This window comes from Pyxicephalus adspersus, chromosome 10, assembly GCF_032062135.1.
Source record: "Pyxicephalus adspersus chromosome 10, UCB_Pads_2.0, whole genome shotgun sequence".
Lineage (NCBI taxonomy): Eukaryota > Metazoa > Chordata > Amphibia > Anura > Pyxicephalidae > Pyxicephalus > Pyxicephalus adspersus.
In genome coordinates this window covers 7,312,190-7,329,086 of record NC_092867.1, presented here as the reverse complement: position 1 = coordinate 7,329,086, position 16,897 = coordinate 7,312,190, and the positions used below count along the sequence as shown (strand labels likewise).

Below are 16,897 nucleotides of genomic sequence, written 5' to 3'. Positions count from 1 at the left end.
GCACATTGTGAGAAGCTCACGATGAGAGAGTAAGCAATTTCAGTCCAGGAGAGGAAGCTGTACAACTGTACAAGACAAAGGAAGGTCAAGAGGCAGATTTATTAAAATAAAAGGTTGGGGGGGCAAATTTAATGAAGGGGAGGATGGAAGAGAGCTCTATCCTAGGCTGACAATGCTGCTCAATAGTATGTGTTGTCATTCTTGTGCTTTTGCTTTAAAGAAAAACTTAAAAAAAAAAAAAATAAAACCAATGCAGTCACCACATCCAAGCCTTGGTAATCTGCAATATATTATATTTTTCTTTTTTTATCCGCTGGGAGTTGTAGTTCCTCAGCCCATAGCCTGGGGTAGGCGGATGGTGCCCTAGGTCTGTCTCTGTCTAGTAAACATCTTTCTCACATTTTCCGGTGGCAGAGACAGTCAGAGTGTGTGCGCTGTGTGTGAACGCACCAGATGTATATATTTTCCAGTGTCACTTCTCAGCCGCCTGAAGTGACAAGCGGGAAGAAAGTCAGCACATTCTGCCGGTGACGTGTGACACAAACACATATAAGGGGGAGACGACTGCTGGAGGGCCAGCAAACATGTACACAGGGGCCACATGTCTCTTCCTGCTCTCTGCCCTGTGCACAGGTAAGGAGGGAGTGGGGGGTGATCGGTGGGGTGAACTGTATGCTCCTTGCTGCAGCCAATCATTGTGTTCAATCAGAATTTATAAAGCCTTACCCAATATATGTGGTGTATGAAGTGAAGAGATCAGCGATTCGGCGGCGATGCAGATCTGTTCTATGCAATGAATATTTGAGATCAGTTATGCATTGGGTCTGATATATCAAAGCTCCAAGGCTGGAGAAGATACACTTTAATCAGTAAAGCTGGCTGATCCAGCAAACCTGGAATGGATCTGGTCCAGGATTTAAAACTTTTGCTAACAAATAGCAAATGACTTTAAAGAAGACTTCCAGGTTTGCTGGATCATCCAGCTTCACTGATGAAAGTGTATCCTCTCCAGCCCTGGAAAGCTTTAATAAATCAGGCCCATTGAATCTATCAAATTCTTATCAATGCTTTTCTATCAATTATTAGCCATCAGAATGTTAACTAGAAAGCGATTGTTCTTCAATCAATTCATTATTAGATCTGTCACATGCTGGCCATACAAAATTGTACGCTGATGGGAAATTGATAACAAGGCTTTTCTATTGACCAATACTGCAAAAATCTCAATAGATTAGATAAAATCATTGAATTGATGAAAAATGTATACAAAAAGTGCCTGATTTAATAAAGCTCTCCAAGGCAGGAAAGCATACACTTTCATCAGTGAAGCTGGGTGATTCAGCAAACCTGGAATGAATCTGGTCCAGGATGCAAAACATTTGCTAACAAGTAGCAAATGACTTCACCCAGCTTCACCGATAAAAATGTATCCTCTCCAGCCTAGGAGAGCTTTAATAAATCATACCCAATGATTCTATTCTATTATTCATTTTTCATCCATTATTGGACAGAATGTTGATTTAGAATTGATTAGACGATTAGATTAAAGAGCTGAATAGATCAAATATTAATTTAGCGAATATCAGGATTTTTGATTGATTATGTGAATCATGTTTGGGCAGAGGTTTGAGGAAGAATTAATCAGATTATTTTTTTTTTTATCAGTTTTACTTTTTCGCATAGTGAATGGCTAGCTCAGGTCAGATCAGCTTCTGGGTGAGAAAAAAAAAAATGAATCTGATCAATTCTCCCTCAATTGATCAAAATCAATAAATTGATGAAAAATAGATACAAAGGTTTCTTTCTTATCGATCATTTTCCTGAGAATCAGAATTTACAAAGAGCTGAATGGATCAAATATCAATTTTTTTTTCGAATATAAGGATTTTCTATTGATTATGTGAATGATGTTTGATTATGTGAATGAAAGTTGAGGGAGAATTGATCAGATTAATTTTTTTTTATTGATTTGACTTTTTCACCCAGATGTTGATCTGTCCTGAGTTTGCCATTCACTATGTGATATTTTCGATGGATCAAAAATAAATAAATTGATGAAAAATAGATTCAAAGGCTTTTTTTCTATTGATCATTTTCCTTCAATTGTAGGACAGAATGTTGATTGAGAATGAAGAAGATGATTAGAATAAGGAGCAGAATTGATCAATCGATTTGGGGTTTTCAATTAATTATGTTTGATCGATATTTAGGCAAAAGGTTGATAAGGAATTGATCACATTCATTTTTTTCAATTGATTTGACTTTTTCACCAAGATGCTGATCTGTCCTGAGCTAGCCATTCACTACGTGAAAAAGTCAAATCAAATAAAAAAACTAATAAATCTGATCGATTCTGCCTCAATTGATCAAAATCAATAAATTGATGAAAAAGAGATACAGATATTCTTTTCTATCGATCATTTTCCATGTAAAGTTGGACAGAATATTGACTGAGAACGGATCAGACAGATGAAATAGCTGAATTGATAAAATTTGGATCTATTGATAACAATATTTTCTGATGATTATTTTTAAACAGAATGTTGATGGAGAAATAATCAGATTCATTTTTTTCTATCGATTTGACGTTTTCAGCAGATCCATCTTTTGCAATAATTTCTAAAGATGAAAACAATAAATTGAAGGTTCTTTTCTATCAATCATCATTGGGCAAAATGTTGTTCAAAAATTGATCAATATTTCCAGATTAAATAAAATCAGTTGAATCAATCAAAAATTAAAAGTGTCTGTTGATTGATATTTGAGCACATTATTATTTGAGAATTCATTAGACAGGGTGTCTTTTATTTGATCAATTCAGCCTTTTTAATTCTTCTTAGATCGATTTAACCTCTGTCCTACACAATCCTAAACAATCATAAGAAAACATTAAATCGATCGATCGTGTTCATTCCATATTTGTCCAAAATGTTGATTGATTATTGTTTAGTCAAAATATGTGCTGATATGATCAAATTTTGATAAAAAAGTGTTATTTTCTTTCAATCATTTTCATTTTGATATTTGGGCAGAATGTTGATTACGATTTCATCACGATAGGGGGTTTATTTATAATTATCAGGATAAGATTATCAGGATATTGATCGGTTATGGATCATACTTTATAAAATTCTGAGATGTTGCTGATTTCATTCTGTGTGTCCATTTTTTCAGTGTCTGCTGTGCGTGTTACTGGAGTCCTGGGTGGGACGGTCACTTTACCATGTCACATGGAACCGAATTTGCTTAAAGTGGGGCATCATTCAAAATTCCCAGCAGCCTCGGTACACTGGATGAGATATAAAAGGTAAGGAAATGGCTCAGTTGAACCTTTCAGTATTGTGTTGCAGGAAAGGAATGGGCTGGTGGAGCAGGAGGGCATTTTCCTCTCTGGCCAGCACCCATGTTGGGGCCCAAATGGAGTTACTTGACCATTAGGTGTTACAATGGAATCAGATGCTGGTCACAATAATCAATAGGGCAGTAAGGTAGCTCAATGGTTAGCACTCTGGCCTTGCAGTACTAAGTCCCAGGTTCAAATCTCAGCCAGAACACTATCTGCACGGAGTTTGTTTCTCCACTGGGTACTCTGGTTTCCTCCCACATTCCATAAACAGGCAGTTAGATTAATTGGCTTCCTGCAAAAACTGACCGTAGACTGTATTAATGACATATGACTATGGCAGGGACATTAGATTGTGAGCTCTTTTGAGGGACAGCTAGTGACATGGCTATGGACTTCGTAAAGTGCTGCATAAAGTCAGCACTAAATAATATTAAAAAATATTATCGCTTAGGAATACCCTAGAAATATTCCTCACCATGAACACTAATCAGTGCAATATCATGTCATTTTTTGCAAGGCTTTGTATAGAAATGTATTAATACCGTGAAAGGGTTAGCAGATTGTGTTTGGCCCTTGAGCTATAAGATGTCCCATTGTCCCGGTTTGACCCAATTGCATTACTTCAGCTGTTGCACTCTTCAGCTTCACAAGAAAAAGTATAGTCACGTAGTAAATCAGGTTTAAAAAACAAAATCTATCTAGTTCAGTGGGGCAACAGATTAGGCCCTTTAGAAGGTAATACAACCTCCACCCCCCCCCCCCACAATTGTGTCCTAAATGCCAAAAAAAATCCTTCCTGACCAAAAAAGATCACTTCCCAGGATAATTTCTGTAATTTAGGTCAGCTGTACCCAACCTTTTGCAGCAGACCACTGAATCTATGGACTTCTATGTCATATGTGTCCAGAGACACAACCCAACCACTGCCCTGAGCCTGCGACCTGCACGGAAGACGTGGCTTGTGGCTCTGGCCGGAGCGCCAGTTGCCAGAGCTGTGGACCACGGCTGGTCTCTGTGCCCTTGTGGACCACGTGTCAGACGGCCTGATTTAGGCTATTTATAAAAAAACTGGAACCTTGCGCCATCCTTGAAGAAAATGGTAATATGTTAAATCTTTTATTATATTTACACATATTTGTATAATTAGTGGTTTCATTTTAACTCCCCTGGTACCACCCTCTTATACATCTTAAACAACAATACCTAATGTATTATCCAATACAATGTAATACCTAATACAACTGATTTATGTCCCCCTTTCCTATTCACACACAAACAATTATGCCTCACATGGGGGGAGAAAAACCTTCCTGATCCCACATAAATCAGGTCTATCATTTACAGTAATAACTAGAACTGTCAATGTCATTGTATGGAAATCATTCAGATTCCTTTACAGAGTTTAGCTACTTTAACCATAAAGAACTCCTTTCTATATTGATTGGGGAATCATATTTCTGGTGTAGCTGATGTTTTTAGATATATAAAGTTACTTTGTATTGAATACGGTCTGTAGTTCTCAGAAGCATGTGGACCAGTTCTAGTAAAATACATATCCTTCCAGTTCAATTCCTATGGTATGGGCCAGCCGGTTAGGTTCATAGGAATGTGAGTGGGTTGTCTAATACCCCACAGCACACCAATAAGCATGTATGGACATTTTTGGGGAGCCCCATGTATGGCAACACTCTATAGTGACTAACGAAAATAGGAAAATTGAGAACATTTATGGCATATAAGTTAGTTCATATTTACTTCAATTTAGTAAGTAAACAAGTGGGAAGAATTAATGTAACATGCAACCATTTTGTATTAGATTTCAAAAAGTACATGCAAATATGCTTAAGTAGTACACAGTTTTGATGTACAAATAAAGTTCTATACACAGCATCAGTTACTGCATTCTTATTTAGGTGATCATAAAGCTGTACTGTCATTTCAAATCCTACGCGTTTCACCGATTGGCTTCCTCAGGGAGTGCTTAAGGACCTTCATTTAAGAAATGATCACTTGGTCATATTGACAGACCAATATTTTTTTAGAAATGCACTACTTTTTACATGTGAGATAGCCTCATTGATGGTGCCATAGTGATTTCAAAGAAGAAGATAGAAAAAATCTTGATCTGCTCTTGCAGATGCTTAAAAGGAAAAAAGATGGGATCATGGTTTCTTCTGACAGCTCAAAACACTCTATAGTGCAGTGGTCGCCAACCGGTGGTCCACGGCTCTGGCTGGTGCGCCTGCTGGGAGTGGCCGCACCGACCAGAGCTGCAGACCATGTCTCCCATATGGATTGCCGGCTCAGGGCCAGAGACACAACCCAGGGACACAGCCCGTCCAGTGGGTGGGTTATGGCAACATGACGTCACACTGGGGGAAGTGTCTTCCCCTTTAAGTGACACTCAGCTCCCTGCGAATGCACGGTCCGAAGTCTGTGAAATTAGTGGTCCGTGGCGTCCAAAAGGTTGGCAACCACTGCTATAGTGAATTGCACCACGATGTGGATGTGCACATTTCCACAATCCTTAATGGGTCTTGATAGATTTGGATTGGTGGTTGACAACCGAACATTTACTAGCATTAGCTGAAGTGATTGCATTAGCTTAGCATTAGCTAAGTGGTTGCAGTTCTCCTATCAAATGTTGCAAAAGATCACAGGTCACCTGCTGACCTCCACAACACTTGTAACCTACTTGCTAATGTGGTTGGAATGGGTTCTCATTCATGTCTATAGAAGTGATCAGCAGCAGACCCTGAATGGGGTTCCAAAAAACTGCAACTGCACAGCTTTCAAATACCTGCAAAAAAAAGGGATTTCAACAGATTCTGTACATTTCTATGATAACCAGGGCTTCAGGAGCAGCTGTGTGCTGCTAGACAATGGTGTATAAAAGCGTCTTAGCCTTAGATTACTATGAAGGCATCATCTCACGGTTTAACAAAGCCTCCTGGAGACTCTGAATTTTCACGCTCAAAATAATCATTCTTACAAAAGTGTTTAGCAATCTGCTGTGCTGGATCGTTAAATACCAGAGTGCTATGGTCCCTTTGATATAACTATAGGGAGCACACAGTGGGGTGCCTCCCCCTCCGCTTTCCATAGAACAGAACAGCATTGTCTGTTCAGTGCTCATTTGTTCTGCTGTCACTGGAAATGATCATTTAACAATCAATTATTTCCGGTGACGATTATTGAGAATCTTTAATGAACTTTAGACCAATGCAATAAATTTTGTTACTTACCTTACATGTGTGAGTTGTAGTACCCCATAGCAATCATCATACATGCTTTTTATGTATTCATTGCCTAAAGCGATCACTAATTGTTTTAAGATACTATACAATTTTGAGTGATCCAAAAAAACTGAGTGATCCAAAATCCAAAATCTGAAACGGATCTGGTCCAGGATTGAAAACAATTGCTACCAAATATAAAATCTATCCCAGGTTTGCTTGATCACTCAGGTTCACTAATGAAAGTGTATCTTCTCCAGCCTTTAATAAATCAGGCCCATTGTTTTAAATTATCTATCTGGTTTTGTGCATCTTTGGTGTTCTTCACCTTCAGCTTCACGATTCATTCACCATATACCACCATAGTGAGCGCCCCGGTACATCCGGTTTATTACAGAACAGATAAAATTTATTTGACCTAATTTATTTAAACCCCTTGTCAACAGATCAGCTAATTGTTAAAATGAGAAATATCAAGGTACTAACGAGTCTGCCTAAAACATTGATTCAAAAACGATCCGTCAGCCAGACTTGGGCCTGCAGCCATTTACTAATTAGAGAAAGAACATATTTATTACAACCTATTCACTTCCATACTGATGATACTGAATGAAAATCAATCAACGCTGGCTGCTGCTTCCTGTAAAAATTAGAAGTATTTAAATACCAGGTCCGGAGAGACTGATTTCTCATTCTTGATTAACTCACTCTTGGCTGCTCTTTTCATTTTTTTCACTAAGGGGAAAGAGATGCCAATCTCACGCATACACAGTGAGATCGGCTCTCTTTTTTTTCTCCTTAGTGGGGAGTGCGCAGTACGAGATCAGGTGACGTGGCAAAGGAAGATGGTGGCGCCCAGCATTTCCATCACACTGGGACGAAGAATTCCAGCACGGCGCGGGACCAGATGATGGAAAGCTCCAGGGCCATCGAGGGATCTAAGGGATTAAAGGTAAGTGTGATTTTTTTTTACTTTAGTTCCACCTAAATCTTATCTTAAGATGGGCTGATAACTAAAGTTCGAACCTCTGTCCTTCTCTCTCTTATATTTGGAATTCCTTTGCTGAACCACCACTAACCTAAGCCTTGAACCTGCTCTATTTTCATGCTTACACATGGACATTTCCCATACCATCGAGGATCCCCTGATTGGAAACCTTTATCACTTACTCCCTTTGTGTATTTTCAATCATCTGAACCATAAGAGAAAAAGTGGAAAGATAGCGTCTCTTTATGGCAGAAAATAAGTCTAGCATGACATAAAACCTTTTATTACAATTACTAAAACATATACTTCTTAGAAACGTAATTGGTAAAGGAATCATCTGAACCAAATTATAAAAGCTTTCCAACAAGACACCAAATCTCTAAGTCTCTACCTTCTTCTGAGGAAGCCATATGGCGAAACGCGTGGGGCGCAGAGACAACTGCAGTTTTCTACAGCCCAACCTTTGCTTATCTTTTTACGCCTTTTATTCATCTAGTCTAACTACTATTACCTGATATGTGCACCTTGATACATCTATAGTTCAGTTGAACCTTGTCTGGTTATTGGTCTTCATAACTATGAGCAGTTTTCCAATTGCTTCCTTATGACATTTTAAGCAACCAAAAATCCCATCCTTCTTGTCTTTTTCCTCCTAAATCTTTATTCAATTTCTGGTATTGTTTTATTGCTGTTTTTGAATACAGGTCGGTGGTCAGGATGACCCCCAGCGGCATTATATACACGATTCAGTCTGCCATTCCTCGGGCCGTGGTCAATCAAGCTGAAATCGTGAGGGGAGTGTTTTCACTGCAAATAAAAGATGTGAAAGAGGAGGATGCTGGTGTATATCGGGGAATATCGCGGTACGGCGACAGCAAACAAGTTTGTGTTGTGACACTGAGGGTTGTGAAAGGTGAGTCCTCTATGGGTCATCTGCTAAATTGGCTCAACAAGATCAGGACGCCTGAAAAAAATGTGCATGTGATCTGACGGTGCAGATTCATTAGAATGAATGTGCATAACTGCAACACATGGCGATGCATGTAAAATGCTGGGCCATTTTTTTTCATTCTAGTTCACAACAGTGAATGATTCTTATAAAGGTCATGTGTGATGAGTACCAACTAATTTTAGAACGGGCCACCTCAGCACATGTGAACCCAAGTAAAGTGGCTTACAAACTCTCCAGCCAGTGGCGAATACTGACACATCCCTTCAGTATCAGTTTTGGGAGGGTTGCCCCTAAGTAAGTTATATATAGACACAAGAATTTCGACCGGTTACGTCCCCAGCCCCACGCACTACGTTTGTGACAGCCAGCTGGCTCAGTGGGCAGGGGTGCATTACCGTGGGATGTATTTCGCATTGTATTGGATTGATGCGATACTGAAAGAAGCAAAGGGGGAATCTAGGTTACACTGGAAACACTGAGCCACCCAGCCCATCCACCATCCTCAACACTCATCTTTACCATTAGCAGTACATCACCATGGTCTAGGTTGGTGCTACACAAGTCTCCGATGTGTTTATCAGAAAAGACGTGGAGCTACAGATGTCTGCTCTCCCCCCACACACATCCTGTTATTGTCAGATGTGTGTTGGGGGCTTCACTGACTCATGCAGGGGGACTGCGGAAACTCTACTATGCAACAAGACATCAAAGATTTGCAGGGGACCCGGGGTCCCTGGCTGCGGAGGATGTTGGAGGGTGGGGGTTGCTTCACAATTTCCTATATGTCAAAGAAGTTATCAGTATGGTTTCAGCTGTAATGGGGAGAAACTGGAAAGGTTAATAAGGAGAGAGGGGTGAGGAGAGGAAAAAATAGACGCAAGTGGGAAAAACACACTGCATAAGCTGAGTGCAGTCACCCTGCAGCTCTGGGTCCAGGCTTCAGTTTCTATCAGGGACCCTGCCTGCATGGAGTTTGTTTGAACAATAATTAAAATACATTATTAGCTCATTTTGACCCTTAATATGTTTTGTGTAGATTGTGTATTTTTTCCAGACCTGTGCAGCAATCCAATGTAAATCGTTTCTCTGTGCAGGAGCTTCCTGTATTAAAGACCAGCCCTGCTGCTCTCTGTCCTTGTGCAGGAGGACTGGTCCTGCATCCGCCCCCTCCTGCAGTTTCTTGCAGACAGCCTGTAGTGGGGGGAGCTGCTAGGCCCCTCCCACAGCTATGCTCTCTGCACTTTATGCAACAAAGGGTTGGTGTCAAAGCTGCAAGGTAATATCTGGGTTAGCTAAGACATTTACTGCATACAAAGTTGATTTATATCCTTTATATTTAATGTTTTTATGTCTGAAGTTCAACTTTAAAATGGAACTCCTGGCATATATTTGTGCAAGCAGCTTTTCCTGCCATAGGATTTGTATTTCTCACTATCCAGTCCTGAGTATTACACAGCTCTGTATCTCAGCACTGCCCAGCATGGTAGGGCAAGGGAACTGTTTTAGTTTCTGCTATAATTAAGCTACAGTTACAGGTCCCATCCCTCCTCCCCCGGCCTGTGAAAAGAGAAAAAAATAGACTGATAATCTCCTTACAAATTCCTCCAAATTCCTTGTTAGCACATGGACACTGCAGTGTACCTGATTGGCTCCTTGTGCTGCTTCTCCCAGTCTCAGCTCAGGGATTCTACGAGGTTGTTACTTTTTTTCTCCGGTCTTCAGCCTGTTCTTCTTATCTTACAGTTACCCAATCCCCATCTGGTCTTCTCCCTGAGAATGGCGCTGTTAACCTCACCTGTGCAGTCATTGACCCGAAAAAATCCTGGCCCTCCTATCGCTGGCTCCGTGGCAGTGCCCCAGTCCTGCCATTCAACAGAATTTCGAAATCTGGTCCTACTCTGAACATTCACAAGCTCACTAGAGAAGACCAAGGCGAATGGACCTGTGAAATAGATGATGTAAGAGCGAGTGTGACGCTCAGAGTACTCAGTAAGTCCTGCTGAATTTATTGTCAGGTTTAAGATGAATTCCCAAACAGTTTGAAAAAAAAAAAAAAATTGCTCAAATCTCCAAATTCTTCTTATCTTTATTAAATAGGCCGGTGTGTGTTCATTGGTTAACGTCACTCCCTCTCTTAGCATACCTAAGCCCCGCCCTCATACACTGCACCGGGAAAAGGTATCATGTGACTGCAATTTGCTTAATTCTACTCACAGGGTATAGCTGGCTTCATCATCTGCCTGGTATCTCTTTAATATACCCATGCGGCTCTTGTGTCAATAAATGTATTCAGTTAATGAAATGTTTCTAAAACAAAAAGTGTATACAAAAAAAACCCAAAGGTTCAAAACCTATAAACATAATAGGAAACTGACCCATTATAGATTTTTTTCCTTATTTATGACTTGTATTTGCCTCCATCAGGTATGTCCGGGCCGCCCCATCTCTCCCTGTACGCCTCTGTCGGCTCTCAGGTAGAGCTCCCCTGCAATGTCACTGAAGTCTCTATAGAGGGCTCCCTAAGTGTGCAATGGAGCAAAGCCACCAACCCCATCAAAGGTGACAGCCAAATTCTGACACTCAGTCATGTGACCCAGGAGGATGCCGGAACATACAGATGTGATGTCACCTATAGGGATCAGCGGATGACCAGGCACATCACCCTAAAGCTTATACAAGGTAATGTGATTTACTGTAACTTTTTAAAAATAAAGTATATCTATAGCAGAGCATTTTAGGTAGTAGGAGTAGGGAAATTATATAACCTCTGTCAGGGTATAATTACAAGAGGAGACAAGAGTGCCACACCAAAAGTTTTAACTTAAAGAAATACTTATGTAATAAATAAATAAAAAAGTAACAATCCAACATGTTTCAGGGGTATAATAATAAAAACCAAGCTAACAAGCTAGCATATTTGTGGAGTATAACAAATAAAATCCAATGTAGTAAGCCAACACGTTTTGGGGGTATTATAATTAAAATCTAAAGTGGCAAGCCAACACATTTAGGGATGAAATAAAAAATAATCTAAGTTACAAGCCAACACGTTTCAGGGTATAGTAAATAGAAATCCAAGTCAACATGTTTCAGGGTATAATAAATACAAATCCAAGCCAACACGTTTCGGGGCTTTTATTGATAAAATCCAAAGTACCAAGTCAACACATTTTGGGGGTATAGTAATTAAAATCTAAAGTAACAAGCCAACACATTTGGGGGTAAAATATATAAAATCCAAGCTAACACATTTCTGGGCTTTAATAGAGAAAATCTATGGTACTAAGCCAACACGTTTTGGGGGCATAAGAAATAAAGTCCAAGGGATCAAGACAACATGCTTCGGGGCTTTATTAGATAAAATCCAAGGTACCAAGTTAACATGTTTCAGGGGCATAATAAATAAATTCCAAAGTACCAAGCCAACAAATTTAGGGATGAAAAAAAAAAATACCTGGGTAACAAGCAAACACGTTTCAGGGTTTTAATAGGAAAAAATCCAAGGTACTAAGCCAACACGTTTCAGGGGTATAATAAATAAAATCCAAGGAAACAAGCTAACATGTTTTGCAGGTCTAACATTTAAAATCCAAGGTAACAAGGCAACACATTTCAAGGGTTGCAAAGTCCCCTGTTCTTCAGAGTTAAAAGAGTGGAGAATGGGTTGGGCCCAGGAGTAACATTTCCATGTCTTCTAAAGAAACTGCTAATAGGTAAAAACTTTGCACTGCCAACACTGTTACCCTTTGTTTATGATAAAATAAATGACTGGACCAATTTATTAGCATGGCACGTTTTTGTCTATCAACTCGTGGATCTTGCTCAATGTGCTTTACAACATGCACAATATTTGCCTAAGCAGAGCTTTTTAAACTAACATCTTATGTTTAACTAAGTTATAATTTAATAAGTGGTGGCCCCGGTCCTTCTACTCACCTTTTTATTACAGCCTGTATTTTCTTGCAATTCTTGGATCTAAAAATGACAGCTAGGAATTGCCGTGTAAATACAACCACTGCTATATGTGATTTAGAGATACAAAGTAACACTGTTACTTGTTTATCTACTCTGTATCAATGGAATGAGCTTTCATCTGCATATGATTTCAGATAAAGCAATCCTAAAGTTAGGTAAAACAAATAATCATAATTTAATCCTTTTTATCACCTTAGTTTCTCCTAAAGATGAACTAAACCTAAAAATGAAAAAAATGTCAGCAGACTATGTCCCTTCTCCAAAAAAATAAAACTTACCTGCCCGTTCATCATTTTTTATCTAAAATCACCTCCCTTTATTCCTTCACTGGCACAGACATTTTGACCAGACCCAGATTTGGGATCTTTGGCCATCTTGATTGGCTGGGCCAGAATGGCATAACTTCCATGCAAGTCTGTCCTAAACCTTTAAAACATGCATTACTTTGTTACTTTAGGTAATGCCAAGGTTGTTGCTAAATAAACAAGCATTTAACAAGCATGTAAAAGCTCTGCAGGTCCATGTATATAAAGTTCTTGGGTCTCTGTGAAAGCTGTGGCCATTATCAGATTTTTATATTTTGGAGAAACAACAAGAGCTGATACACCCAAAGGTGGACAGGAACAATCGAAACTCCCAGCAGAAACAGAGTAGAATCAGCAATTAGGATAAAATTTTACAGCTAAACCACAAATTATAATTATGGAATTTTTAAAATCTAATGCCGCCACCTGCAGGCTGAAATTGGTAAACCTGTCATCTTTGAGCAAAAATTCATGTCTAGTATTTTATAAAAAGAAATAGTTCATGTCCAAAACTTGGTTCACAAGCCTTTAGAAGAAAGATATGGATCTTTACCTCTAATTTTTTGAATCTCACCAGACTTTTTTTTTTTTAGTTGGAAACAATTGCTACATGGTGGGCAATATTTAAATGATACCTTCTCTGTTCCATGCAGTATTTTCTTTAGGACATATCTTTACCAAGGAGGGCTCCTCCCTGAGACTGGTCTGTAACATCACTGGTGTAGCTGAAGGTGAGCGGTATGAATGGACAAGCCCTTTAAACTCCACGGTGCATCAGGACAAGAGAAGGGGAGCCATATTGGACCTACCTGCTGTCCGCAGAGAAGACTCTGGGACCTGGGTCTGCTCTGTCTATGGGAAGAATGGGATTCTGGGAAAAGCGGAACATTGGCTCTTTGTACATGGTAACTATCACACTTATCCTGATGGAGATAAAAAATTCAGGACATGTGCTGGCTATCTCAGCATTATATCATAGCATATATAGTGCCAACATAGTATGCAGTGCTGTACAATAAATATGGGTTGTAAATTAAAGACACATACAGACAGTGACACAGGAGGAGAGGATCCTGCCCAGAAGAGCTTACAATCTAGGAGGTGGGGGAAGTAACACACAATAGGAGGGGAGATTTAGAGTGGTGGGTAGTGGGGGTGAAGTAGTGAGGGTTCCAAGAGACAGATAAAGACAGGTAGGCAAGTTTGAACACATGGCTTTTGAGTTTACTTTTAAATGAGCAGAAAGTAGGAGCAAGCCAAATAGGAGGCGAAAGACCATTCCAGAGAGTTGGGGCAGTGCTAGAAAAGTCTTAGAGCCATACGTGTGATGAGGTTATGAGTGAGGAAGTCATTAGTAGGTGATTGGAGGAGCGAAGAGAGCAGCTAGGGGAATATATTTCTACCAGGTCAGAAAGGTAAGTGGGACAAGAACTGTGGAGGGATTTGAACCTTGAATTCATCAATCAGGGATGAATTATTACATCTTTTTATAATGCAGCAAAACGCAGCTCAAAGCATTTTTTTCCCAGCATTTCCCTTCACAGAACCATCTGGTCCAATACAAACCTTTTACACCGGGCACCATGTCATGCTCTTGGCATAAGCCAAGTACTGAGAGGCCCCTGGTGGTGAAGATGAAGACCATGTTAGCCAAAAAAATTTATTCAACACCTAAAACTTACACCTATGATTTGTAATTTGTGATATCACTTGTAAACCATGGAATTCATTTTATTTCCATTGCAGCTGCCCAGACTTCTGAGTTTGGTTCCTTCTCTTCGTGGCAGATCTACGTCATCTTATTGCTGTGCCTTGTGCTGATCCTGGGTCTGATGCTGATTGCAGGCATTTCCATCAAAAACAGACGGGTATGTTTTTGCTTCAATTCTTCATTTTGCCATTTGTATCCCTAAGCCAACAACATTTTTTCAAGTAGACATTATGGAAGCTTCATATCTGTATCTTTATTTATTTTTTCTTTTTATAGAGGCGTTTATCTCATCTAGCCGCCCTGGCAATGCTCAGCAGTCTCCCGACTCCGAACCCAAAAAAGGTCCCTGGGGATGATTGATTCCTGGGCCATCACCATCTTTGTTGTTGATTCCATAGGCTTGACGCAATGCTATTCCTGAGAAATTCTACTGCTGACGCCATGAAAGCACTTTATGAAGATTAAGATATCCGATGGTCATTTTAATATTAAATATTGTACATTTATTTTTCTACAATGTGCTTTGTATATATGGAGCAAAAAATGAAAATGCCAATGTTACCCAGCAAATTCTGAAAATGAGCTAGGCGGGAAATCTACTTGATTTATTTTTAGGTACAACACATCGCAAAGGTCTTTTGTAGGAATCTCAAGATGATTGACGAATCTAAAAGACTCTGTGTGGGTTTGAATATGTTTGAATATGTTTCTAAACTAGGGAACCCTTGGCTGGTTTTTGGAATAAGGTTTTAGTTTGGTCTAACTATTCGTTCAAGTCCAATTTTCACCATTCAAAATGTTCCATTTCTGTGAAAATTCAAGTGGGCAAACTTGAAAGGATTTCATTTTTAGGTTATATTTATCTGTCGTTTCCCAGTTTATATTCCACAGGAAGCTTACAGAAAAGCTATTCCTAACCAGGTTTCAATGTAACCCCTGGGTTCCTTCAAAGGCTGCAAGAGGGTCCCTTGGACCGTGGCTGATTGACCCCCCCCCCCCCCCCATTGGATGATGCCTCCATAGATTTGTGGGCCAACACCACCTGGTAGAGCCAAGTGCATGACTCTAATGATGTCTGTAAAGGTGGCATTTTAGCCACCACTGTAGGTGAGCATTGTTACACTGGCCACACATTCAAGAAGCTCGTTTACCATTGACCCCCCAAAACATTATTTTGTAGGGGTTCCCTGAGACTTAAAAATGATTTCAAGGATTTGAGGTTGAGAATGGCTGTTCTAGAGCCTACTATAAAGACGGCACAAGGTGCCATAAAAATATATTGAAGTCATGATTGGGTCATTGGGTTGGATTGTTTCATTTTACGTCTGCCAACATTTTTGATTTAAATTGTTTTATATATAACTTATATTTGCTATACCAACCATTCTGTAATTTAATGTTATTATTAATAAAATATATATGTATTTTGTTCAGAGTGTGGTCATGATTGCAAACATTTTTATACCAATACAACAATTTGTAATTTCTTCTGTGCAGCCAGGGTCACCATACAGGCTTGTGTAAGGCCCTGGTCAGCACCAGTACTTACCAGATACCAGTCCCCTGATCTAACGTCACAGTGTTCACCTATAGCAAGCCCCTGCTCAGCCTGTTTGGATCTCCCAGCTCATGGTTGCCCCCAGGACTTAATACACAAAGGATGGCATCTGGGGATGGCCTGGCAGAGGACCAGGGGCCCACAGATTAGGCAGTACATGATCTACCAGGCAAATCCAGAGGACAAAGCCAAAGTCATACACGGGTGATCATCCACCAAACGAGGTACAGAGGGAGTAGCACGAGCAGAGTCGGGGGTCACAGGCAGAGGCCGGCCCAGGCTGCGTATAATTGATGGGTCAGGAACAGGCAATGGTCAGCAACCGTAAATAACACAAACTCTCCCGCACAGATTAGCCCAGCTAAACACTACAACAGGCACTGGAATCTGAGAGCAGAGAGGCTATAAGGACCCAGCAGCCAATGGCAGCATGGGATTGATCAGTAACATTCTGCTAATCAGCTGCAGCAGAGCTCCAAACCCCCCTCAGCTGTGGAGTCTCAGTGCAGGGGATGCCGAGAGGGAAAACACGGCTAAAGGGAAACAAGGATGCTGCAACCTGCAGAGCACTAATTCCTAGAACTCCTCTGCTGCTGTAAGTGCCGCCGCCAGAGGAAATAGGCCGGGCACGCTCGACTACGGCGAGACACCGCTCAGGATTGTCGGCCAGAATTGTCTCTTAACAGCTTGTATATGTGGTTTTCAAGAATGTTTTCCCCAGTTGCTCCTGTAATTGGCTCACTGTTTGTTTCATAAAACTTTACAGAGGCTGAGATTAAAATATAGGCATCCCCTGCTACGTCCGTAGGTTTATTGGACTGCACTT

The 16,897-nt window shown here is 40.2% G+C and overlaps 1 protein-coding gene across 1 annotated transcript; it reads left to right on the top strand.

Moving 5' to 3' along the window:
* Nucleotides 1-494: 494 nt before the first annotated feature.
* LAG3 (lymphocyte activating 3) lies at nucleotides 495-15,942 on the top strand. The gene is made up of 8 exons (XM_072424445.1): nucleotides 495-633; nucleotides 3,175-3,307; nucleotides 8,275-8,483; nucleotides 10,266-10,511; nucleotides 10,947-11,201; nucleotides 13,456-13,707; nucleotides 14,549-14,670; nucleotides 14,790-15,942. Exons 1-8 carry the CDS (start codon nucleotides 585-587, stop codon nucleotides 14,871-14,873), a joined length of 1,350 nt encoding a protein of 449 aa, XP_072280546.1. The 5' UTR covers nucleotides 495-584; the 3' UTR covers nucleotides 14,874-15,942.
* The last annotated feature ends 955 nt before the right edge of the window (nucleotides 15,943-16,897 follow it).